Below are 26,034 nucleotides of genomic sequence, written 5' to 3'. Positions count from 1 at the left end.
CGGCGAATCCGTAACGAGGCAGTTAGAGAGCGTGTTTTCGGCTGTGTAACGGGTACTTCCATTGAAGAATGTGTCCAGCACCAGAAGCTGCGTTGGTTGGGACATGTGTTGCGTATGCCGAACCATCGCTTGCCGGAGAGAGTGCTGTTTTCCATGCCCAATTCAGAGTGGCATAAACAGAGAGGTGGCCAACCCTTGACTTGGCAGAGGAGTATGAAGGAGATCACGAAAGGCTTGGGTGCTGTCGGTGCTACTCGCGTTCCAGGATATGGACCGCGTGATCCTCTGTGCCTGGTTGGAGACACTACACTATATGGTTGCCAATCGATGTCAGTGGCGTTCTTGTTGCTACATTCTATCCAGACTGCCTGAGTGAATGTCTGGAGGTGTAGGCACCTCGAAATGATTGTGTTAAGCTAGCACTAAGTCCCTCCTCCATTCACCTTTATTCTTTTCTTTACAATAAGGCTTTCAAACGACTCATGGTTGTACGGCAGTGAAGCATCGGTGTTGAACACTGATGTCATGCTGTCGATGATGATGATGATGATTACATCGACATCACTTGCCGGTAGCGTGGGTCAATAAGTAGCTGCTGCTCGTTTGGGAACCATTGTGTGGATTCTAACCACGCACTCGTCGGAAGTCACTTCCCCCTTCGCTTACTTAGACCGAATAAGAGGCGCACAGCCAGCCTAGCCAACTGAGCTGGTAGATCCCGAAGTTAAACATCATAAACATCATCGACAGCATGACACCAGCGCTCAACACCGATGCTTCACTGCCACAGCTAAACGAACTGATCAGAACCGTCTTCTGGACATTTCCGACTGTCTCATTATCGGAGGTCAAACCTTGATAGAACGGGATCACCACATTCTCGTACAGTGCCGGGAGTTCCGCCTGTGGTAAGGTCTCAAGAAGCAACGGATATCAAACACAACGGTGGCACCAGTTGAACTCCTGGGAAACGTTTCCGACGATCCCGAACATAATTCAGCACGACGAATCATCGGAAATTAAGTGACAGTGGCCGTGCGTGCCGACCGAGAAGCGATGTACACGAAATGCTAAGGGAATAGAAGAAGCGAAAAATGCCCGAAGAGTACTTCGACTGGTTCATGTGACTGGCCTGTAAGCGAAACCAACAAGGATTAGTGGTACGGCAATCTTCAAGCAAGAAAGACGCCTTTGGGAACAATTCCTTAGCACACACGAAGTTCAACTGGCCAATAGGAACGAGGCGCGGTCCTTTTGGATTAAGGTGCAACATGGCAGACAGGGTTCTAAATTTAAAAAGTTTGAAATTTTCAGAAAACAAAATTGGCAATAACTCGACAAGTAACCAGTTTTTGGGGATACTGATATGCCCAACATGGTCCGAATAACCTTTCACACTAATTATTCAAGAAAGGGAGTCATCGCTTAACTGATTTACTTGCTTGCATCTACGAAAGGGACTCTCCGAGACAACTGGATAGGATGGGTAATGGGGACGAGATGGCTCCAGTAGTTACAGCGCGAATTTACTGGCCGGAAGGTCCGTGGTCCGAATCCGACCTTTGCCTCTCGACTTCCCCAGTCTAGGCCTGGGCAACTTGGCAGTATCCCAACCGTCGAGCCTCATTCGTGTGGCACGGCAGCTAGGCACCGAAAGGGTGTTACAGCTGAACGATGGGTAATGGTGTCAATTTTCAGAAAAGGGGGTCATAGTGAGTGCGGTAATTCCCGGGTGATCAATAGTCCTCCTTATCATCATCATCATCATCATCAAGGACAGCAACATCAGTGTTGCCATTGATGCTTCACTGCCGTACAACCATAAGGTTTGTCTAGTTATATATATATATATATATATAATTGTATTAAAAGCCCTACAGAGAAGAGAACAGAAAAAGAGTGGGTGAGGGAGGGGACCTAGTGCTGGCCTATGTCAAGCATACTGAGGTGCCTACACCTCCAACCGCTCAATCAGACAATCTGGAAAGAAACTGACAGCACGAACGCCACTGACATCGATTAGCCGCCATTTCTTGCAACGTCTCCAGCCAAGCACAGACGGGGTCACGGGGACCCCATCCTGGAAGTCGCACAACACCAATAACACCCAAACTCTTCGTGACCTCTTTGACGCCTCTTTGCCAAGTCATGCGCTGTTCACCTAGCGGTTTGCGCCATCCTGACGGAGGCACGGAGAGCAACACTCGTCTCGGTAGACGGTGTTTCGGCATGGGTAGCACATGACCGAGCTATCGTAGTCGATGATGTTGGATGTTTGCCCGGATTGAGGTACCTACAGCACAACCAAATACCCGTCTCCTAATCACCTCGTTACTAACACGCTGACGCCATTCAAAACCAGCCACGCTTCTGAGGCATCGGTGGTCGAAAACCTGAAGACGCCTCACATCATCTGTCCGCAGAGGCCATGTTTCGCACCCCTTACTGTAGCCTGGTAAGATCTAGTGAGATACTTTTTTGACGCCACAAATGATGCAAATTAGAAACGTGAAGGGAGCCTTGGAGATTCCTGCACTGACTTCATCAGACACACTTCCGTCAGAGCTAATATAACTATCGAGGTGTGCAAAATTTCCCACAATCTCCAGTGATTCTCCTTGAATTGTAAGGGATATGTTCACAGATGGCACGTTCTGAAGCATGACTGCACTTTGAAGGCGCAAGGCGCATGCCAAACGATGGTATGATGGTCGTCAGTCTATTCAACAGGACTTGTGCTTCACTTCCGTCTTCAAAGATTAGGGCAATGTCATCTGCGTATTTCAAATCGACAAACCTCCCCAGCAACAATTTGAACACCGTCCAGCGCTCGCCTCGTTAGTTCATCAATGACGAAATTGAACAAGAATGGAGAGAGTGGACATCCTTGTAGGTCACCACTTTTGTAGGGAAGCTTTTGGAGAGCTCACCTTACACTCTCACCCGCTCAGGAGTATCTGAATATAGGGATAGGATTATGTTGACAAACTTCTGGGGTATACCCTGTTGAGCAGGTGTAGTAAACAGCAATAACTGATTGACAGGGATCGAACGTACCCTTGAGTCAAGGAATATCACACACCTGACGGAGTGTGAAGATACGGTCAACGCAGCCTCAACTCGGTCGAAACCCCGCTTGATTCTCACGAGTCAAGGTCTCGCGTGCCAACATAAGACGACGAAGAATCAGTGACGCCGGAAGCCTTGTCACAACAGGCGTCAAACTAACACTTCCGTGGTTACTACATTCACTGCGAGTACCCCTATTGAAAGTGGGCACCCAAGTTGTCTGAAACTGCCTCTTCTCCCAGATGGACCCGAATAGTCTAGACAGACACTGGCTGAGGCGGCCACCATCATCCATCAAAGGAGCAGGTGGAAGGTCGTCAGGACCACCAGAACGATGACGCTTGAGTAGATAAATGGATTGTGGAACTGAAGGCGACTCCATATGTACGGTTCGTCTCACTGCTGAAGGCCAGGTTTCTGGATTGAAGGTGGCAGATGGCCAGTTGAATTGCTGTTCGAAGTACTGTGCCTAACGGTCCAAATGTTCTGCTTTGCTGCATATAGGGAGCCATTTGGGTCTCTGAATATTTTGCTGACAAGAGGTTTCCGAGGGCCAGTCGAACGAATCAAGTGGAACAGCTTGCGCACGTTTCCAGCATTCTTTGTACCAGGAATGTCATTTTCCTGAAAGTAGCCCCATAACGTCCGGAACTTACTGTGGCCCCAAAACTCCACCAACATCTCAATAGGGAAGCCGGCAAGCATCCAAGCGTCGACTGTTCAATCGATTAAGCAAAAGCCCATGAGTGTTCATCCACGACACAGAATTCCCGACCGAATGTGATCAGCGTTATTTCATAAGGGCACGATTGATGTTGATGTGTGTTCACTAATGTCTATCAGACAGCCAGGGTCAATGTCAGAAAGTCCCCCTTAAATAGCGTGAGGCCGTTGTAACTTTTGCTCTCGCAGCAGCGTACAAGTGCATGGTCGGAGTTCACGCCTGCGTTCCTAAAGGAGCGGCAGGCGAGGATCGACCCTCGCCACCGATAACTGACGGCGATGTGGTCTATTTGGATTCGGTGCTGGTTTGATGGTGGGCACCACCTTGTCAAGCGATTTCCGCTGTTCCGGAAATTCGTACTGCGAAGAAACAGCCTGTGATCGGCACACATCTGAAGTAAGCGATCTCCGTTGTCCGTGCGTCTCGTGTCCAAACCAAGACAACCACCTAATCGGGCCCCCGCAGCGCTTATTCTACCTACCTGGGCGTTCATATCACCAGCAACCAAAACGATATCTGAGCCTTTAGCCTGCTGTAGAAGGGCACCTAGAGCGTCATAGAAACTGTCCTTGGCAGATTCAGAGCTACAGTCAGTCGGGGCGTAAGAAGAAACAATAAACAAGGTGCGATGAACCCCACTTCCTCTAGATTCTCTCACCGATGTTTCCAAACGAACCACACAGAGACGACTGTCAACGGGTATCCAATCAAGCAGAGACGCTTCCGCTCATTCGCTCAATACAATACCCACCCCAGCATATCCAGCTGCAGCGACCTCTGCATCACCAGAGGTGCGCAGTCGGAACCTTGAAGAGAGCGAGGGGGCAGTCAGTTCGATTACAGTACTTGAGTCCTGCGTCCTTGTTTCTGACAGACAACATACATCAATACAGAGGGAATCCAGCGTATGCGCAAGAGCCACCTGCTGACCTGCTTGCTTCAGTGTGCGAACGCTGAACGTGGCTAAGTATACAGACTTTCGGGGTTTGAAAAGAGACTTCGACGTATTTAGGGTTGTAACTGAACTCGGACGTGCAGAAGCTGCAGCTGAGTGTGATGCAGAGCGAGCAAAACGGTCGTTCTAAAGCTGGGACCTGCAGAGAAAGCATTCAAATTTGGAATGGGGGTGGGGGGTGAAAGACGGAAAACGTAAAAGTGTAAGAAGGGAGGCGTCAGCAGTAGCCTGTTTTTGCTTATTCGTCCTGCTGTATGCAGCAAGTAAGGCGACCCGGTTGATGGCAACACGCGATGGCCGATGTGACGTGAGAGTATTGTTAGTTGTGTAGGTCATGGTTGTACGAGGGTTGGGATACTGCCTGGGCGCCCACACCTAGGCAGGGGGCGATTATGGTCCTCAACCAAAGCCTTTGGCTCAAAAGCCCAACCGCAAGGCAGCGGTGTCGGGCTGGAAATGCAGGTACATTACCATTTTTAAGGAACACGTAGCCATACATGTTCCAACCCCCAACCTGGAGGGCCAGGAGACTGTGTTCGTCGGACCTCTACCCATGGACCGACCTGGTATGAGACTCTGAGTGTCGCGCGGACACCCCCCAGTATAGCTCAATGGGTCACCGAAGTAAACAAACCGCCACACCACGGTAAGACCCAGTATCTCCGTGACGGAGCGAACGGTATTCTAGCATAAGGAACACATGACTTAAGCAGTGTAACGCGCGACTAGCTGATCTATCGAAGGAGAATGGGATTTTCAGGAAACCATTTGGCGCGCTTCAGCATTAGTGATCGGGTTTCCCATAAAGCCAAGGAATGCTTCGGATGCACTGTTGGTTGAACAGAGAGTCTTTCGCAAGCTGAAGCCAAGTCTTTGATCACAAAGTAGGTCAGATAAAACAGAGGCACTGTACAATCTATCCTTGACAGCCAATCTGATATCACGTCGGCGCCGTGGATGTCGGTTGGCAAAAAAACCATTCAGCTGTAGCACCCTTTCGGTGCGTAACTACCATACCACCCAAAGGTTGCAGGAGAGCTGGAATACTGCCAGGTTGCTCAAGCCTAGACAAGGGAAGTCGAGAGGCAAAGGTCGGGTTCGAACCACGGACCTTCCGGTCAGTAAATTCGCGCTCTAACCACTTGGGCCATCTCGCCCTCCGGAGGTTGGCAAACGTTGCCCTGGACCTGCCAATTCGGGAAGTGATTTAATCTTTCGTCAGACCACTGGGAATCACACAGCTGCCTAGGTAAGGAAACTTACACGACGTCAATTGGTTCACTGATGTGAATGGGATTTGGATTGACACAACCCAATCTTGCAGCGGGACTTTACACTGTACAGGAAAGAAGTGCGTCCCGAACTGTGCAACAGGATTATTTAGGTCATTTACCATAATCTAAAGGGTCTGATCAGAGAAAAAACACCGACAGCGTACTTAATGTCCTTGAGCGAACGCGCCGGTGTTAGAGGTAGGTAAGGAAACTCCAAGTAGCACATTGATTATAAGGTTGAAGAGAAGGAGCGACGGAAGGCATCTTCACCTGAAACCACTGGATGTGGTGAACTCAGGAGAACTTGCTGCCGATACGTAAGAGTCCAAGAGAGGCATATAAAACCTTCATAATAGACGAGAATCTGGAAGACACTCTTTAATCGTCAGACAGTGTCACTAGTATTACTGGATTTCCGAGGTGCATTCGACTCGGTTGATCGATCTGTTCTCCTTGAGACGCTTGCCCATCAAGTATTGCCCCGGAAGTTTGTAAACATAATAGGTCTTTGTATTCTCAAACTTCCGGACATGCGAGAGTGTATGGAAAGCTCTCCAAAAGCTTCTGTACACAAAGCGATGTCCGTCAGGGATGCCCACTCTCTCCATTCCTTTTCAACTTTGTAATCGATGAAATATTGAGAGGAAACCGTGGTGTTCAAATAGCCTGTGAAAAAACCTTGTCGATCTGGAATATGCAGACGACATCACTGTCATGTTCGAAGAGGAAAAGGCGCAATTGTTTCTGGATGAACTGATCAAAGTCCTTTGGTATGCAGTTTGCAACTACAAAGTGTAAGGTCATGCTCGTGGGCGTGCAGTCACTGAACGAACAATCATTCAGCTGTAAAACCCTTTCCGTTTAGCTGCCATGCCACCAGGAAGCACGAGGGCTGGGATACTACTACCAGGCTTGACACAAGTCTAGATGCGGAGGTCGGGTTCGAACCACGAACTGTTAGGAGGCACTCCTAATGAACATATTGCTCAACATTTCTCTCTCTCTATTTCAGCCCTTCATTGGACTGTTTTGTTCCATTCCATTCTTGATTCTTCGAATCTCGATATTGGCTGTTCAGTTGCTGCAGTATAATTTCCTCAAGGCTTTTTGTCTTCTCAATTTCGTGTGTAACTGACAAGGTTGATTGACTGATTAGTAGAGAACATAACACGAACATTCCGGACAGTAAATTCGGGCTCTAACGACTGAACCATATCACCAGTTTATCATACAGTGTTATCAAAGCAGTTTTTCACCGGAAATTTCACTTCAGAATCTGGGGCAATTACAATGGCAAAGTGCCTAATTCGATAGAGGAAAGAGCTCAAGATAGCTAGGCGGTTAAGGCGCGAAGTTACTGGCCGGTAGATCGGTGGTTCGAACCAAACCTCCTGTCTAGGCTTGGGAAACCTGACAATATCTTAGCCGCAGTGCTTCCTTCGGGTGACATAGAAGCTAGGTACCGAGAGCGTGCTACAGCTGAATGACGGTTTTGACTGGGAAGAGAGCGGTGCCTGGCGTTGATTAGTCATTCTTATCAGCTTATGGAAATGAGACTCGATGCAAAGAGCTTGTAAATGAATACTTACAACGCCTTCGGGCTGAAATTTTCGGCCAGTGGGCCCAGGTGATCCAGAAGTCGGCGGGTAACAGCAGCAGGCAGTAACATCTGCCGAAAACCTTTTTATCAAGTGTTAGGAGTCGATAAAACTGAGTCCGAGCTCAATTCGCTGGATGAGTTTACCAGATGAAACGCGAATATGGAGGCGCCCCGGGTGTTATTGTTAGAATGGACTCTTTCTGACCGTAGGGCAACAGAATTCTTCGTGGGAGTCAACAAAAAGAGAACTAATGCTCGGAACGCGTCCACAAAACACCTTCATTTATATCGCAAATAGCAGCATGAAACTACCAGTCACAATAGCTGGAGCGGACTGCTTCTGGCCGGATAACGGAAGACACACCGCCGCCCGGTGCACCAGTTCGTAATACGTGGAATAATCAAAAAAGTACCTATCGATCCCATAATATTTTGAGGACTAGGTAATCGTCCTGGCAGATGCACGAAACTGTTTCGTCTGCATAGACCCAACAAGAGTCGTAAATTGAGGACAACATTATTATATTTAGATACAGACATATATAAAACTTGCCGAAAACAAATCTGGGTTTTTCGGGACATACCTTCTAGTCAGAAAGTCAACGAACAAAACAATGACTGTGGCAAAAAGGCGGCCGAAGCCGCTGATCGAATAACGCGCGCAAGCTGTAGTGTAGCCATTAGGACGGAAGGACATGTATCGTGTGCGCAGTTACTGATTCATCGGTTCACGGCGTAGTCGAAAAAGGATTTTGTTCTTTCTTCACCAATCTGAGCGAGAAAAACATCATGACCCCATTAGTGGCATTGCGCGCGCCTTCAAAACTTTGGCTACGGAGGAAATACGGCGTTTAGTTTTCGCACGATGGAACTGAAATTTCGACTTCCACGACGTGTCCCTGATGGACTAGAAGAGACAGGTAACTGAGTACAGAGTACGAGTTCAAACTTTTGAGCCCCACCTAGGCATTCCGGGGTCTCGGCAATACTGGGAAATTATTCCACCACACTTTTCCGCAAGAGGTATTACTGCTTCAGTGGACAATGAAATTTGGTGAGCCGCAAAAATATGAGAATTTATCAGGTTGATTCTTTGCTTTAGCACAGACACAACAAAACGCGACATTCTGGCGTAAATTCTAACTCTACACGCAGCTGGGGGTGTTGTGTGGCTAATAGGCCCCTTTCCGTGCATTCACTGGCGCGAAAGGCTACTTGGCAATCCACACGGGCTGTGTCACACGGTTAGACCGTGCGGGAAGGTTCGAAAGGCTGATAAACGCGTGCTGGTTTTTGTTGATGGATGGCATCTTGGTGCACAGTTGGAGAACTGCTTATGTTGGTATGAGAGATCCGGTGGCATGTATGTGGTTGGGAGGCCAAAGATGTGTAAACTAGGGTAGTCACATATCACGTTGGATCCCAGGTCCGGTCGACACCTGAATTTTGTGTAATTTGCCAACTGTGTCGCTTAACAGAAAAGAGTTGTGTAAGTAACACGTCTATATCAGGATACACGTTAATTAAGTGCCATTTAGTCAGTGGGTGTAATTTTATGTCGATACATTATGTGATATGATTCATGAACGCCGATAGTAACTCACTGGCAGAAGACGTTCGCTAACAATTACGCGACTGGCAGTGGATGAAGGGCACAGCCGGGGAGAAAAACAATTAGTGGGAGGCTCTGCTGACTGCTCGAGGGGTGGACACAACGGATTCGAGACGCCCGTTGCAATATGGAGCCAGTGGCCTTAACTTCGCTCGGAAACAATGGCAGCACACGCAAATTTATATATCTACTTCAATAACTATAGGTTTTTCACGTTGAGGGGCTGTTACACGGAACTCCTCCATGGCAGTCATCAAGAATCATGGTGACGAAGCAACAATAAACCACGGTGATTTCAATCCTCTTATTGTTTGGCTTGCTCTAGTGCGTCAAAGGACTTACATAGGCGCAGCAAGTATAAACACCTAATGCCCTTAATTTTGCATTTTCGAAAGCATGAGACAGTCTGTGATATCTGATTCAATTCAAATTCAGGAAATAAGGTCAATTTGTACAGAGTCCCATTCACGGGTACCAGCCTCAAGTCCGTCTGCACTATTCGACATGTCAGCCAAGTCGGTTTGGAGGATCCCACCTCGCCAGGGCCTCAGTCAGTATAGTTCCCTCTGCTGTAAGAAATGGACTAGACTGGATGTCATAGTCCTTAGTTTAGCAAAGCCTTGTGAGGCAAGTTCCATTTAGGTAACCTCCGATGCTTTCGTCAGCAGCAGTGTCGAGCGATAGTTCAGGTGGGCGAGTAGTTCTTGTCGAGCCTTGTACATTTTGTGAATAAAAGTATAGCATGTAGAACCAGTGCTCAGTTTGTTTTTCCTTCTCGGATGTGCTGGTGTTACGCGCCACGTGAAGGTACCGTTTGGTTGTAAAGTGACATTTAGCTGCCATGGGCCCTGGTTACCATTTTTGAAATTTCCGGTATACTACTGAAATCACCCTTAGATTGAGTACCCTGGGGGCATCTTAGTGAACCTATTTTTTCTTTGCAAACTACAAGCGTTTCGCGAAAGATCATTTAACTCGATCCTTCTCATGGATTGCCAATGATGTTGATCCAAATACCCCACTGTGTGTCATGGCCTGTAGGTGTTGTTGTCCATCAAGTATCTTTCTCTTCATGAACTGCTACATCTTGCCGCAGCTTTCTTTAGGTGAACCATGTCGCCCTCGTTTTGACATTACAAGTCGATGAGTTTTCAAGTCGAAAGCTCGCTCGTAATACGGCTGCTCTTTGTCTTCCCTTCAGTAAGCCTGTCCAGGGCTGGCGATAGGCTTGTTAAACAGTACCTTAACTAAGCCGCAAAGCTTGAGGTCATGTGGGTGTGTTCTTATGTATACCCGCTAAAGACCTGTGAGCCACTGATACCGCTCAGTTCCAGGAGGGATAGTTAGGCTTACGAGCCTTAGCTTCACTCTAAACCATGCTCGTTCTGTGCACAAAAGCCTCATTTGTTATCTCGCAGTCTCTCGGCGAAAACTTTTCTCCGGCGAGGATTTCTGAAGTTCATCCGGATCTGATGGCGAATTCTTCGTGATCACTCTTGGCATTACAAAACCGGTACTGTCTAAGACCCCGGATCGCGCCTAGCTCCAATGTATTGGTTCACCAAGCCTCAACAAATGGAGGCAAGATTTTCGGCTGTCATTTAGCCCGGGAACAGAATATATTGCTAGATTTCCTAGGTAATTTATTGACGTCGGAAGCACCAACGAGATCTAAGCTTGCCCTCTCGCCAACTCGTTCTTTTGCCAGCAATTACGAACGAATTGTTTACTCAAGCACAGCCGCCTTTAGAACGAGTACCATCTAACCCACTGAGTCCCTCGTTCGGACTTATCCATACTGGCTTTGCGCTTTAGGTATACCTCTTTGACATGTTCAACGACTTTACTTAGGTTGCTAGACTGGCCCTGCACACTGCCAGTTCCTCTCCCTAGCAAACAACATTTACAACCGGCCATTCCCGAACAGTGGCGTCAGTGAGTCTACCTTTCTTTAGCGCAAACCATGCTTTTGAGACGAATATTGCTGTTTGTCTCTTCTTTGAATGTATTCATCTCTTCCTCTCTACTTGTGAGAGTCTGATTGACCGCCTAATTCTCTTGCCTGCAAAACACAGAGAGTGGAAATAAACGTTTTACGCCGAGATGTTGCATTTTGTATCGTATGTGCTCAAACCAATAACTATCCTCTTCTACCTTCATATTTTCGCAGCTCACCAAATTTGCTGCTCCACTGAAGCAATCATTCCTCTGGTGGAATTCATTCCTAGCATCTCTGAGATCCCGGGCTGCCTCTGTGGGGCCAAAAAATTTGGACTCTACTCTGAACTCCGTTGCCTGTTCACTTTAGTCCACCATGGACACGTCGTAGCTTTCGAAAATTCAATTCACAATTTTCGAATAGTGAATGCCCACTTGTGACTTTGGTGACTTTGGCCATTTATTCACCCGGTCAAGGTCGTTCATTACCAGCAACGGTTTTTCAAATCTGGTTCAAGTCAACCAGCCTCATCATTGATCTGTTCGTAAATTGAGCCTGATCGTTCCTACTATTTTGTTTTTCACAGTCTATGATTACTTACAACATGGTAAGCCCGTCTCTTTGATCTTACATTACCCTGTTGTGTCGTTGTTCGCCTTGTCCATATTGTGAAGTCTGATCATGCAACAGCTATTATACTCCCCACGAGTTAGGGAAAATCTATTATTAACGCTGACCTTTTGGGTTCTACATCGTTTTCTTGCGTGCCGCGTTCCACTGACGGATTCTATGCGTATCGGTAACACTTCCCTATGAGGGTCATCCTTGGGTCGGCATCAAACTTCTACCAGGTGCGCCTTGTTTTGGTTGATTAAATGTGGAAATGGCCAGCAGTCTACGGTTTAGTGATGGGATATCTTTTTGTGTGGCAAAAATGTTTCTTCACGAGTTTCAGAACGTTTACAATAGAGCCTTCCCAAGCCCACTGCACCATATCACTTCGCATCTGTAGTGGCTTTTCGATGTTTTTATGTTGTCCTCCGAGGTAAAATGTGTAACTCTCTCGCGGTGCATGTCTGCTAATCATGATGACCCCTTACTCCTTACGGGTGTTTGTTACCTAGTCAGAGGTACACTGAGCATTGCGATTGGAAACAAAATTATCGTGCCCGCTTCGCCGCTGAGGAATGTATCGCTTTCTTGGAACCACACTTGTGGTTCACCCAACACCACGTCGAAGATTGTCTGACCACCCCTGGTTCACGGCAGTGTTCATCAGCTCCTCTCCTGGTATCTTTAGCTTTAGTTCTAGCGCCAACACGTAGCCCAGCCATATGCTCAAAGTCCTGTGGTAAAATCAAAGCCATGATAATACCAACAGTAGATCACCTCACTGAAAAACCTCATTAGCGTCCTCCTATGCTGGGCGGGGGACCGCATCTCCCTCTTAGTCTATGCCAAAAAAGAAAAATGAAAAACAAGAATAGGGACATGTTATGAGACCGTTGGGAAATAAAGCAGTAAAATGCCAAACCTTGTTATGCTCAAGCATACTGAGAACAAAAAGTGGTATTTATTTTGCTAAATTTGCTAACCAATGACCAGGCAACAACAAAAACGATTGAGTCATTGGCTGAACCTTTGTTCTCAAGAAGGATTTATCCAAAGTGAGAGAGGGCAGCAGCCTTTGCAGCGGAAATCGAGTTTCCGCGAAAGCCAAATAAACTTGCCTTTACTCCGGTTAGAAACCATTGATTGTGGCGTTTTAAGTGACTAGGCTGCAGCCGCTGCCCCAAACATGATGCACAAAGCCATGGCTAACAATACCTTACGATGGAGGACTGCCAGAGACTGAGATTCGGTGAACTTCGGAGCTGGCAAGTAGTCCCACTGCAATAGGTTAAAGATTTGCACCATGGATCCTCAAACTAGGGTTAATGTCGGTTCAAATTTAAGAATGGGGATCCAGAAAACTTGACTGAATCAGGGACAAGGTTGTCATGGCGGAAAGTGAGGGATAGGTCATATACCTAACATTCGTTGGCGGAACTTACCTGGCAGCCAGTCGAAGAGAGTAAGAAAACAGTGCCTGATGAGCCCCAAGAAGGGCGAAACCGGTCGTGCGCTGTCGAAGAGTTTTCAGCAAACTTGTGAGTAGTTTTCTTTATGAAGTGCCAGGTGACCTTTTTCTCCAAGGTCACACAAGAGTGAGCGAGAAAGATTCTGCAGTAGCGAACACAATATGTAGTGTCTAAAAGTTTCAAGTGCTTTGAAATATCGGTAGATGTGGGTTGGGTAGCGGTCAGCTGGGAGGGAATCTGCGTTGGTTAACCAATCATGTAGGTCGTTGGTGTAGCTGTTCAGAGAGTCGCGTTTTCGGAGCAGCCTAATACGTTAATCATGCAAGCTCAGTAATGAAATCGAGAGGCAGTGTCAAGTGAACAAGCCTTGCTGAAGAATGGCATATCTATACTCTACTTTTCACTGCCCTAAAAAGCGGTCGTGCGCTGCTGATAAATCAGGCAGTAAAGCAAACCCGGAAACCGGAACATATCGTGAAATATTACACCGGTGATTGCTTTTAGCCGAAGTTGCTGCTTTGTCATGAATTGCTGCCGGCTGAAAGAGAGTCAGCTTGAGTTGTGCAAACTTAGTGAGTCTCTCGTAGGAGAAAATTTGCTTGCGAATGAGTGCATATCAATAAAACAATTTTAAATGACATCGGGGCTGCGTTGGGGATTTGAAGGCCAAATGATTTCTCTATTTGTATTTACGACAGTTGGTGGGAAGGGTTGCAGCCCACAAGCCCAATACATGCCGGTGAAAGGCCAACTCCAAGCATGTTCATTGTTTTTTAGCATAATTACTAAACTCATTGTTACAGACTTTGCTCGGAGGGCTCGAAAGACGGGTGGAAGCAAAATGCGTCGGGATAACTTAGCAAGACGAAGCTTACTTCACGAACGTACTCAACCAACAGCGCAATCGAGGGTCACCAGATATACAGGCCTGCATCCCAGCAAGCGGGTGTATCGCAACTTGATCCGGGCTAGCAGCTATTTTACCGGAAAATAGAAACCCCAGGCCAACAAATAGGTTCATTCAATTCAAATAGACGGCCAACAGAAGATCGCTGGTTGATATTCGTTCTGGCCAGAATTTAGTGTGTCTGTGATGATGTGCCGGAGCTAAATGGACTAGAAGCTATCGCAACAAAATCAAGACAAACATCCAGCCGTCCGGAAATATTTTCATACTTTTATGTCTAAAAACACCAGGCACTTCCTACGCCGGTGGTTTCGATAACCACATTTTTACGGCCTGGTGGCTTCGGATATTACACTACGACTGGAGCTGTTGCATTATAGGAGCGGCTATCCTGTAAGTGCCGAGTTGTGGAAAAATACTAATGATCGTAGTAGATGCTGTATTGACGACCAGTTTTATAAACAAATGGGTCAATGAAAATAATTAAGTGAATAAAATGCAAATAGAAAATATCGCAATCTGCAGTAGCCGAAGAAGGACGATGGGGATTCGGGGCACTCTGGGAGAAGCGGGGACCTAATGATGTACAAACAAGCTTGACAAGTTATAAAGTACAAAGGGTCTCCAAGATCGATAGATCAGTGAGGCAGTCAGTAAGTTACAGAAGCACTTTGGTGTCTGGAGAAGATGAAAACAATTCAGAAACATGTCTCGTATGAGTCCGGCGTGAATTGCGTATGGTGCTTTTCTTATCTAACGGCGCAAAAACGTGACAAGCGCCAAGATTCGGAATTGAAACGCATACCCATGTTTGTTTAAGAAAAAATATTAACGAGCAATGTAACGCAAGATGAAACAGCCTTAACCTGATGCGGAAGAAGGGCTGCCTGGGGATGCCGATTCGGTTTATATGGGGTTCGAGTGTGATTTCTTAGTGATCAGCGTTCCATCAAAGTGAACACCGTAACGTGGGTGAATTGGATGTAAAATTGCGATTAAAAACGAGTAGGAGTCAAAATTTTGATGCATGTAATTAAAGCACGGAAGCATGGCTTTGGTTTATCCAGTCTGATGCTGCTCCCGCAACTATTTTCTTCTTACCCTTGACTGTCACCTGTCTCCCGCTGGACCCAGTAATTGCAACTGCGAACAAATTTTTCAACCAGCCACAACCGCTTCTATGGCAAGTTCGTTCTAATCCGCTGAACTTTTTGTTATAAATAAACCAACCCGGTACTGCGCTGCAATTTCAGTTTGCCTCTTCCATAAGTTCAATGATTTCATAAGCAGTGTTCATTCTGCACCATCACCCTATCGAAAATACCCTTTACATCTGACCTTTCCAAAACATGCCATCAGTGAGTCTACACAATTTTTATTTAAACTATATTTTTTAGACAAAACTTGCCATTTGTCTTCACTTCAGATTCATTAGTCTCACTCTTTACGTTTACTTTTTGGTACCCTAGCCATTTACTGAATCGCCCATGGTCAATCATGACCAGCAACAATTTTTAAATTTTGGTTTAAGTCACCCGGGTTCATCATCAAACTCGTTCTCGTTTCTCGTTCGTTGTACTTTCTTCTCCGTTGTGTTGGTATACGCGGCGTCCAAGTTGTAACGGTTGAATCATGCGCCGACCGGCATGTCCCCTAAACGTCGTGAGATAATCGTATTAGTATTAATAATACTTGGAGCATGAAAATCTCGATGGAAAGCTGCTACAGAGTCCGGGAATGTAGCACGCGGGAGGAATTAATATTTTTCTGCCTGGGCCAAAATCTCCATAAAAGGAGAAAACGCGCAATGGAGAAGCGAATTATTTATTATCATCCAGGAAGAATCGCCTCGGGATATCTATGATTACTACGCGGTATGCTGGCGGGACCAGCCGGATCATTGCTTGTGCCTGGCAGCCAGTGGATTTGCAAGCACTTTTTTGGTCAGTGCTGCTGGATGTGCTCCATGACGTCGTTAAAGACGTTTTCTCAATTAGTTTTACACTCGACCCTGCTCCAGCAGCCACACTAGTGAGTCGCTCAAGTTTTGTTGCACACTGTGATTCTGAGTTTCCTGCCACCGTTTGTCCGTACTACACATTACCCCACTTCACCATCCCCATTTACGCTTTCCGTAGCAATACGCCTTACAGCCCAAGGCCATGAAGCCCTAGTGAAGGCTTTGGGCTTTAGTTCAAATTGGCCGGCCACGTCGTGGCAGTTCTGCTGTCTCTTCAGATCCATCATTCAGGCCCCACACTTCCTGCAGTTCGAAATTTTTCTTCTTTGTCGTATTCCAGGCAGAAGGCTTTTTGTCATGCCCTCACTCGTATTGTTTTTGCCCGCCACTTTTAAATCACCTGATATGTTCTCCATAGGAGATAAAGAGCCCTTGTAATTTTGGATCCCTACTTCGTCTACCTCGTCAATGGCCACCGTTTACGTCACCATCCCTTTTCCAGGGAATTCTCATTATTCACAACCGCCATCAGTCATGCTCTTATTCTGACTGTAATACTATGATCATGCCTGACGGTACGCTACCCACCAGTTGAGAATAAACATTATTATTATTAGTATTGTTGTTGTTAGTATTATTACGGTTAACAATAATAGACATGAATGAATTGAGCTTTTAACCGGGTCGCGTGAGAAGGGAACTACTAGCATGCTTTATTATTCTTCGTGCATAAAGGTAGGAGAGGGCACTGGTTACAATCAAACGTTTACGTACTGATTCAGTAAAGATAATAAACATGTGTGTATCGTCAATTACGTTGACAATTGAAATTCCCCACATTTATTCCGTACCTATATTGTGCTTGGTGCGTGCATGTGAACTGGCGTTTATTTGTACTTACCACTTCACTCGTTTGGCCTTGACGTCATCTGGCCATTCGTGGCCAACTTTGTGCACGTGTGACTGTCTCACATGGGAGTCTGTCTGTTCCTTTGGTTTATACATCTGTAGTCCAAGTAGAAGATTTGTTTAGGACGAGTACCTACTGTCGAGGTTTGTATAATTGGTGGATCTGTCTTACATTATTAGTACCGTATAGAAACCTAGCTCCGACTTTGTTTTGCCTTCCCGGAGGTTCTGGTTTTACGCGTCACTCGAAAATACCGTTCACCAGTTAAGACGTGCTTGCTCGAAGAAGTATAGTTTTCTTAACAGCCATCAAGCTAGATGTCAAACTCGATCCAGTCTTCAAGCGCTGGGGACGGGATAAGGACAGACAAGGGCTGTAATTGGGAGAGCAACAAAAAAAGCAGAGTATGGGTGGAACCAAACTTTTCAGTTTGCGGGAATACCCCGCGCAATGGTGAAGCAACTCCTTTGGGTGCGTCGTACGTGTGAGGTTACCGCGATTGCAGGTAGCATAAATCATTCACTGAGAAAAATGTGGTATCGGTTCAGCTGTTTATCTTAAGGTGGCGTTCTGGCAAGGGTAAGTAAATCGCAGGAGGCTAAAAGGTCTGCAGAACTGAGAAATAATGGATAGGCACAAATTAACTCTGGTTACGAGGGCTGGGGAAACCACTCTTAAGGGCCAGCTAGAGATGCACAGTATATTTATAGGACGTTAAGGGGCACGCCTAGTGGAATCCAAGTCAACTGTGGGCACATGGTATCGGGAAGTGAATAAAAGGTCTGTGAAATGCAGAAAATATTAAATGTCGGCCAGATGGTGGTGAAATCTGGAGTACAATTTAACAAAATCGTACAGAAACAGTTGTTATGGGAGAATGGTTATAAAGTCACTGCATTTGACAGGAGGCAAAAAGCGCGGGATTGCTTGAACTTGATTTTTGCTTTGGGGAGCGTGTTTCAGCATAGGGAGCAATGTCTACCTGAAAATGACACATTTCATTAGGAATTTTGGTGGAAATTCTCAGGGGATTGTAATGTGATTCAAAATACAATGCTTTTAGAAGATCTTTTCTTGAAGACACGAAGACGTCTTTAGTTTTGTAGTGCCTTATGAGAAGTATGAATAGCAATCAAATGAGACGACTATGGTTGCCATTCGCGGGGCATATACTAGCCAGGTCACATCGCACCTGAGATAAGGGTTCTGAACTTGACCATCGTCTTCTGATATGGTGAAGTAGATTGTTAGAATTTGGATACTTTATCCGAACGCAAGAAGTGGCTTTTGTGCTAACTTAATCGCACTACCGTGATAGATGTATGAGGGCTCTGCAAACATACACAAATTCATGTGGATCTTCACGGAGAAACTGAGGTTAGGGTTGTTTTGTATGGAAAAATGAACGGGTGTGAAGGAGTTCCAAAAAGTCCTGAGCAGGTTGGGAGGGAAGTATGTGGAGCGAATGATGGTCTGACCCTGTTGATCCTCTGTAAGATGACTGGTTCAAAAACTCCTGTGATTTTCTGTCTTCAGACGCGGGGTTTGAGGGGTCCGCGAATCTTGTAGTATTGAGAGTGGAATTGGAAGTGGAAAACGATTTTATTAGCCAAGACACAAAACGTTCCGTTGGTAGTGAGAGATGACAGGCAGAACGAGTGGAGACCAACGCCGAAGAGTGTACCAAAATCCGGAGCGTGCGCAGTGCAGGCGGCCTTTTCAGGAGGACTTGGCAGTTTGAAACAGGTACCATAGTTGCTTGCCTTAATTCAACGGTGTTTGTGGGGTCGCAGTCAAACAGGCTTACCTTTTTTATAGGTGGAGTTGATTGGAACCGCGTTCAGCGACGAATGAATGGCTAATAATGATACCAGCGGACAAGAGATTCAGTGGTTGTTTGTTTTTATTGATGAGCTAAACGGCTTCGCAGCAGACAGACCGATGGGATAACATCGATACATAGTAGGTCAGTGGTGAGTCGCATCGTGTCAGTTTGCAAACACATTCGCCGTCATTATCACTTACATACTGACGCAATACGGAGCATCGCCACCTTACCACACACCGTCGTGGATGGCAAAATTTTCACAACCAGACCATCCACTTCAGTGAAAAGGATACGTGTACTCACTCTGTTAACGATACCCCACTAAAGTCATTTAGGCACTTGTGAGTATTGGTCACCCAAAATGACGCTAAAAACCATACCGACCGAGTGTCCAGCTCGCTGAACAGATTAGTACTCATCTGGTCAACAGGCAGTGTTAATGCATAGGACCCATCAGTCGTTATTTGGCCAACGGTGTGGTCCTTGGGGACTAGGTAATACACAAGCCACCACCGGGATGGACGTAGTGTAGTAACTAATATATTTTTGGGGAGAACTAGTGGTACCCACAAGAAATGCCATATGCTTTTCGTGGTCAGCTCAACACTGACTTTTTTGTGCATGTGCGCATACGCGTGTATGCACTCTGCCAAGCTTGATTTCACCTATCGATTGCGGCACAGACCAAAAACGATGCCAATAACGGGTAGATGGACAGCAACGCACACTCCCGGATTTTTATTACACTCACCGTGATCGCTTATGTGGACCCCGAGACCTCGCTCTTTTTATCAGCTGCACAACTTAAGTATCTGTCGTTCAACTGAATATTGCTGGACATATAAAGAAGGCTTCAATCGCGACAAAGGCACATCTTTTATTGCAGATAGAGTGGGACGTGGCCGGGTAGGACAAAAATAGGCGTACGGTTCATTAAACCTTCGGAAATACACGTAATGAGGCTGCCGTTGGTAAGACGGGCCGGCAACAGCCGGCGATGCAAAAAGCTCCGAAATGGTTGGTGTCCACAAAAGCCCAATGTGCGGCCGGTAAGGAAGATACTTGTTATATTTTTGATCAGGAATCTCGACGACGAGGGCGCTGAGGTTGACGGCGATATATTATCTGACTGGTTGTTGATCAGGTGATTGATTATCTATTGGCCGAGCTTTGCAGTTGGCTTGCAAACGTTTTCTCGCCCTAATAACAGGCAGCATTAGTACAAAGTTTGCCATTGCCAAGCTCGGCGGTCAGATCAACAGCCACCTGATCAACCAACGATAAACTCATCCGAGTCAAAAATATTTCAACTCATATTTGGCTGAGTAAATTATTTACGCTGAAGAGAAACGGTTTTCATATATGTGCGAACACCAGGTGCTGTGGCAATAAAATCTATCTTCGCTGGATTCATGAGGACCTGACTTGGAGCACTCGCATCCAAAAAGAAAGGCCAGGCAAGCAAACTGAGGGGCAGAAGCTAGACCTTTGATGAAACCGGGGTAAAGTGTACTATTCTATACCCTTCGTGGTAATTCTGGTGATAAAAAAGGTTCCTGGAAATAACAGGCACGGGGAAAACGGGCAACATGACACCTCTTTGAAGGTAGGGAGCAACCATTTGACCAAAAATCGAACTAGAACTCAACCCAAACAAACAGTTGCATATATGAAATGTTTCGCTATTTTAGTCTCTAGTGCATTCAATAGTGGTTATCCAGATGGCTGTTAATTTTTCACCAAGGGAGACAATTGGATCGCGAGCTTTTTCACATCAGTAGAAGTGACGTTAATGCGCAGCTACATAGTTATTTCCTCCTTGACTGCTTGAGTTCATATAGCCCCTCAAAAACTAATCTCTTCCACCGTGGCAAGCTGACGAAGACCCATCGTCCTCAGAACCCCACTGGTTCGCCTCGACTGGTGTTACCTTGTGTGTTGCGCTACTTACATCTAATCAGTGCGTCGAGTGATTTCTGTCTAAGGGCTTTTTTATTTCTGGGCTGACTAATGTGTAGATGATTTTTTATGTGGTGGTCCGTCCCCTCTCCATCGGACTTTCTCTTACAGTGGATTCTATTTTCACTAGTTCGACTTGATTGATCCGTTTTGACGTTTCGTTGCTTTATAGTATGATTTTCTTAGGTTTTTTACTTTTTCTTGAATGGGTGCGTTTTTGCCATGAATGTTTGGATGGTAACTTACATGCAACTGACAAGCTGAGCAATTCTAGTCATTTTAAACAATCGGCTCCTCTGGAATCATCGTAAACATTTGATTTTGCACCAAAATCGAGCATAGCTCAGAATAACTAGGAGCGTTTTCAAGGAACGTAGTTATCTTGGCAACTGCTGTTTCAGGTTAGCCCGGCGTCTAAAATCATGGATTTACGGTGACCCGAATGCTAATGTATGGCAGCGCTGGGGCCCGGCTTTCCATGTAAGGCTAGCTTATGTAAGTAGATGCTGTCTGCTTTGCGTTTCAAAAAACGCCACATAATTTTCCCTTTACGTTAGATGAAGTCAGAAAAGCCCATTATGAGGTCAATGGCTCACCCAGGTACATGAGCTCACGTTCTCTACAGAAGGTTTGTGGGTGAGCATCAGTACGGCGGAGTGAGGTTATACCTCGCAAATAAATCGTGTTGCAGCTTGTGGGGAAGTCGAATTTTTCATGGGCTTCTAAAGTCATGCAGCAGATCTTGTGACAAGTAGAAATCATGAAGCGTTTACCTCCTGGCGCATTTTTGAATGTCAATAAAAAAGATCAGCAAGACTTCTGGTCCGATGTCCGGAACACTCGTTTATGGCTTCCGAGGGTCTGGGAAAAGAACGTGGTTTCCAAATACGCACGGGATATTGCTGCACAATGCTCCAGCGCCTGCATTAGTGGCGAATAAGGCAATGCTCAGCGCTTTAGCAGTGCCCAACTCGGCTCCTGTTCGGCTGTATGAGGGATGTGCTACGCCTTAAGTGAAACCGCCATATTACTATTCTGCGGATTAATGAGCGATCCCATAGCCGAATGAACTAGAATAATACCAGCTGGAGCAAAGTGACAATAGTAACCAATAATTCCATTGAACCGGAGAACAGCAGCTGTGGTTGCCAAAGAAAGACACGGATTCACGGATTGATACACAGGATTGAGGCTATTGCCCAGGTTTCCAGGGTCGCTTTTGTTCTCGTCGGTCAGTGGCTGTCGTTCACCTGAAAGACACAAGTGAAAAAAGGGTGTAGCACTGCTCTTTGGGCACTCAGTACGGGGCAGTATGCTCGCCATCGCGAGGATTCGCATAAATAAGTGTCTAACAGTGCTTTGAACTGGGTTCTAGGAGTGTGAACAACCGTCGGAGGAAGGTCAGTTCACGCAGCTACTACCCGAACTGAGAAAAAAATTTGTCAAATGAATGTTTGTGCTCAGAGCTTGGAGCTTATCTCACTATGCCCCCGCCGTGTGTTTGCGGGTCAACGGTGAAGAGACTGTTTGCCAGGCTTTGTTCAAACAGGGCATAAGTAAGAATTAGGTCCCCTCGGAGGCGATGCTACTCCAGGGGAAAGAGATCAAGCATCGCGAGACGCGTTTCGTAGTCTACGGATTTGAGGCCGGCAACCATTCTCGTGGCGGCTTTCTGGATATGCTCAGTGGGGTGACGTCGTTCGTGCGTCCTGAGTAGACAACTTGGTTGGCGTACACCGGGAGTGGTCTGACGTAGGCCCCATAGCGTATTGTAGACCTTTGATGAAACCGGGGTAAAGTGTACTATTCTATACCCTTCGTGGTAATTCTGGTGATAAAAAAGGTTCCTGGAAATAACAGGCACGGGGAAAACGGGCAACATGACACCTCTTTGAAGGTAGGGAGCAACCATTTGACCAAAAATCGAACTAGAACTCAACCCAAACAAACAGTTGCATATATGAAATGTTTCGCTATTTTAGTCTCTAGTGCATTCAATAGTGGTTATCCAGATGGCTGTTAATTTTTCACCAAGGGAGACAATTGGATCGCGAGCTTTTTCACATCAGTAGAAGTGACGTTAATGCGCAGCTACATAGTTATTTCCTCCTTGACTGCTTGAGTTCATATAGCCCCTCAAAAACTAATCTCTTCCACCGTGGCAAGCTGACGAAGACCCATCGTCCTCAGAACCCCACTGGTTCGCCTCGACTGGTGTTACCTTGTGTGGTGCGCTACTTACATCTAATCAGTGCGTCGAGTGATTTCTGTCTAAGGGCTTTTTTATTTCTGGGCTGACTAATGTGTAGATGATTTTTTATGTGGTGGTCCGTCCCCTCTCCATCGGACTTTCTCTTACAGTGGATTCTATTTTCACTAGTTCGACTTGATTGATCCGTTTTGACGTTTCGTTGCTTTATAGTATGATTTTCTTAGGTTTTTTACTTTTTCTTGAATGGGTGCGTTTTTGCCATGAATGTTTGGATGGTAACTTACATGCAACTGACAAGCTGAGCAATTCTAGTCATTTTAAACAATCGGCTCCTCTGGAATCATCGTAAACATTTGATTTTGCACCAAAATCGAGCATAGCTCAGAATAACTAGGAGCGTTTTCAAGGAACGTAGTTATCTTGGCAACTGCTGTTTCAGGTTAGCCCGGCGTCTAAAATCATGGATTTACGGTGACCCGAATGCTAATGTATGGCAGCGCTGGGGCCCGGCTTTCCATGTAAGGCTAGCTTATGTAAGTAGATGCTGTCTGCTTTGCGTTTCAAAAAACGCCACATAATTTTCCCTTTACGTTAGATGAAGTCAGAAAAGCCCATTATGAGGTCAATGGCTCACCCAGGTACATGAGCTCACGTTCTCTACAGAAGGTTTGTGGGTGAGCATCAGTACGGCGGAGTGAGGTTATACCTCGCAAATAAATCGTGTTGCAGCTTGTGGGGAAGTCGAATTTTTCATGGGCTTCTAAAGTCATGCAGCAGATCTTGTGACAAGTAGAAATCATGAAGCGTTTACCTCCTGGCGCATTTTTGAATGTCAATAAAAAAGATCAGCAAGACTTCTGGTCCGATGTCCGGAACACTCGTTTATGGCTTCCGAGGGTCTGGGAAAAGAACGTGGTTTCCAAATACGCACGGGATATTGCTGCACAATGCTCCAGCGCCTGCATTAGTGGCGAATAAGGCAATGCTCAGCGCTTTAGCAGTGCCCAACTCGGCTCCTGTTCGGCTGTATGAGGGATGTGCTACGCCTTAAGTGAAACCGCCATATTACTATTCTGCGGATTAATGAGCGATCCCATAGCCGAATGAACTAGAATAATACCAGCTGGAGCAAAGTGACAATAGTAACCAATAATTCCATTGAACCGGAGAACAGCAGCTGTGGTTGCCAAAGAAAGACATGGATTCACGGATTGATACACAGGATTGAGGCTATTGCCCAGGTTTCCAGGGTCGCTTTTGTTCTCGTCGGTCAGTGGCTGTCGTTCACCTGAAAGACACAAGTGAAAAAAGGGTGTAGCACTGCTCTTTGGGCACTCAGTACGGGGCAGTATGCTCGCCATCGCGAGGATTCGCATAAATAAGTGTCTAACAGTGCTTTGAACTGGGTTCTAGGAGTGTGAACAACCGTCGGAGGAAGGTCAGTTCACGCAGCTACTACCCGAACTGAGAAAAAAATTTGTCAAATGAATGTTTGTGCTCAGAGCTTGGAGCTTATCTCACTATGTCCCCGCCGTGTGTTTGCGGGTCAACGGGGAAGAGACTGTTTGCCAGGCTTTGTTCAAACAGGGCATAAGTAAGAATTAGGTCCCCTCGGAGGCGATGCTACTCCAGGGGAAGAGATCAAGGCATCGCGAGACGCGTTTCGTAGTCTACGGATTTGAGGCCGGCAACCATTCTCGTGGCGGCTTTCTGGATATGCTGAGTGGGGTGACGTCGTTCGTGCGTCCTGAGTAGACAACTTGGTTGGCGTACACCGGGAGTGGTCTGACGTAGGCCCCATAGCGTATTGGGAAGTCCGTGCGAGTGATACGGGAGAAGGTGCGTCGGATCATCCGTAAAATGGCGAATGCCTTTTTGGTCGATTTCTTATGGTGCAGTGAGAAGGACAAGTTTGAGGAGACCCAGATACCCAAATCCTTTTTGGCATTTATCCTCATGATGTTTTCTGGTCCTTTCTTACCATGCATAAAAACAGCATTTGCTGAGTCTCTTCCAAATGTCATATGGACGCACTTTTCGTCATTCAGAGGAAGGTGCCGGTCCAAAGACCACTGCTTGGGGCAGCGTCTACATCCATTTGAAGGACGCTGGCTTTGCAACTCCAGGATTTCAAGTCGTCCGCAAAAAGTAGACATGGACTTGCAAGAACATCTGAAAGGTCATTGACGTAGAGCAGAATCAGCAGTGGTCCAAGGACGGGTCCTTGAGTAATCCAATAGAGACCGGCGCTGGAGAAGAGTAGATCAAGCTTATTGTCGCACGGACTGACCTGTCTGATAGGACCGCCTTGCGTCAGAGAAGGATTTTCCCTTGAAACCCGTAAGACTCGAGTTTGTGGAGCAGTGAGACGTGTGGGAACCTATCAAATCCTTTTGAGAAGTCGAAAAATGTGGGGTCTCCGATATGGGTCCTTCATCCTTGGCTTGGGTTAAGCTGACCATAAACATGGGCGTGTTTGTTACGGAAGAGCGGTTTGGGAGAAATCCTTGTTGAGCTGGAGATATCAGATTGCTGGAAGTAAGGTGATCTAGGATAGCTCGCTTCAAAATGCGTTCCATCACCTTGCACGGCACGCTAGTGAGACTGATAGTTCTGTAGCTGCCAGGCGATTGTCGGTCACCAGTTTTGTAGATTGGCGTGACAATCACTTCAGTCCAAGCAGATAGAAAGCGGCCCTCGTCAGGCGGCTGACGAAACACCAGGTGAAAATGATTTGCCAGTGTGGAGGACGTTTCCTTCAGGATCCTTGGATGGACCTCGTCGGACCCCAACGCGCAGAATGGGTTGATCTGGTGCATGAGTTGACGAATGTCCTCCACCGTGAAGACCAAGTCGGTTAGAGGCTGTTCGTAGTTTTGCCCTGACAAGAGTGGATGTAACGAGGACGCCGGGGCTGAGTACACACACGCATAGTGTTCATTGTAAACCTCAGATACCACTGTTGGGTCATTTGTCGGTTCTCCGTTTCTGTCCCTAAAGGAGA

At 46.4% G+C, this 26,034-nt stretch overlaps 4 protein-coding genes across 4 annotated transcripts in view; 3 read left to right on the top strand and 1 right to left on the bottom strand.

The window, feature by feature from the left end:
- The window catches only part of T265_05875 (hypothetical protein), a gene marked incomplete at both ends in the record, with an annotated part of 78,081 nt that extends 69,828 nt beyond the window's left edge, over window positions 1–8,253 (bottom strand). The window contains one exon of the mRNA XM_009171004.1: window positions 8,207–8,253. The remainder of the gene's footprint in view (window positions 1–8,206) is intronic.
- Window positions 8,254–8,487: 234 nt separating this feature from the next.
- T265_05873 (hypothetical protein) lies at window positions 8,488–18,677 on the top strand (the record flags this gene model as incomplete). Its single annotated transcript, XM_009171002.1, has 3 exons — window positions 8,488–8,542; window positions 11,760–11,780; window positions 18,568–18,677. 3 exons carry the CDS (start codon window positions 8,488–8,490, stop codon window positions 18,675–18,677), a joined length of 186 nt encoding a protein of 61 aa, XP_009169266.1.
- Window positions 18,678–21,578: 2,901 nt separating this feature from the next.
- Window positions 21,579–21,758, top strand: T265_05872 (hypothetical protein; the record flags this gene model as incomplete). Its single annotated transcript, XM_009171001.1, has 1 exon — window positions 21,579–21,758. The coding sequence occupies one exon, from the start codon at window positions 21,579–21,581 to the stop codon at window positions 21,756–21,758; it is 180 nt and encodes a 59-aa protein (XP_009169265.1).
- A 2,070-nt stretch (window positions 21,759–23,828) lies between these two features.
- Window positions 23,829–24,008, top strand: T265_05871 (hypothetical protein; the record flags this gene model as incomplete). Its single annotated transcript, XM_009171000.1, has 1 exon — window positions 23,829–24,008. The coding sequence occupies one exon, from the start codon at window positions 23,829–23,831 to the stop codon at window positions 24,006–24,008; it is 180 nt and encodes a 59-aa protein (XP_009169264.1).
- Window positions 24,009–26,034: the final 2,026 nt, after the last annotated feature.

The sequence above is a fragment of the Opisthorchis viverrini genome (genome assembly GCF_000715545.1).
Source record: "Opisthorchis viverrini unplaced genomic scaffold opera_v5_116, whole genome shotgun sequence".
In the NCBI taxonomy this organism is placed as follows: Eukaryota; Metazoa; Platyhelminthes; class Trematoda; order Opisthorchiida; family Opisthorchiidae; genus Opisthorchis; species Opisthorchis viverrini.
The sequence above is the reverse complement of the archived record's forward strand: the minus strand, read 5'-3'. Positions and strand labels throughout refer to the sequence as shown.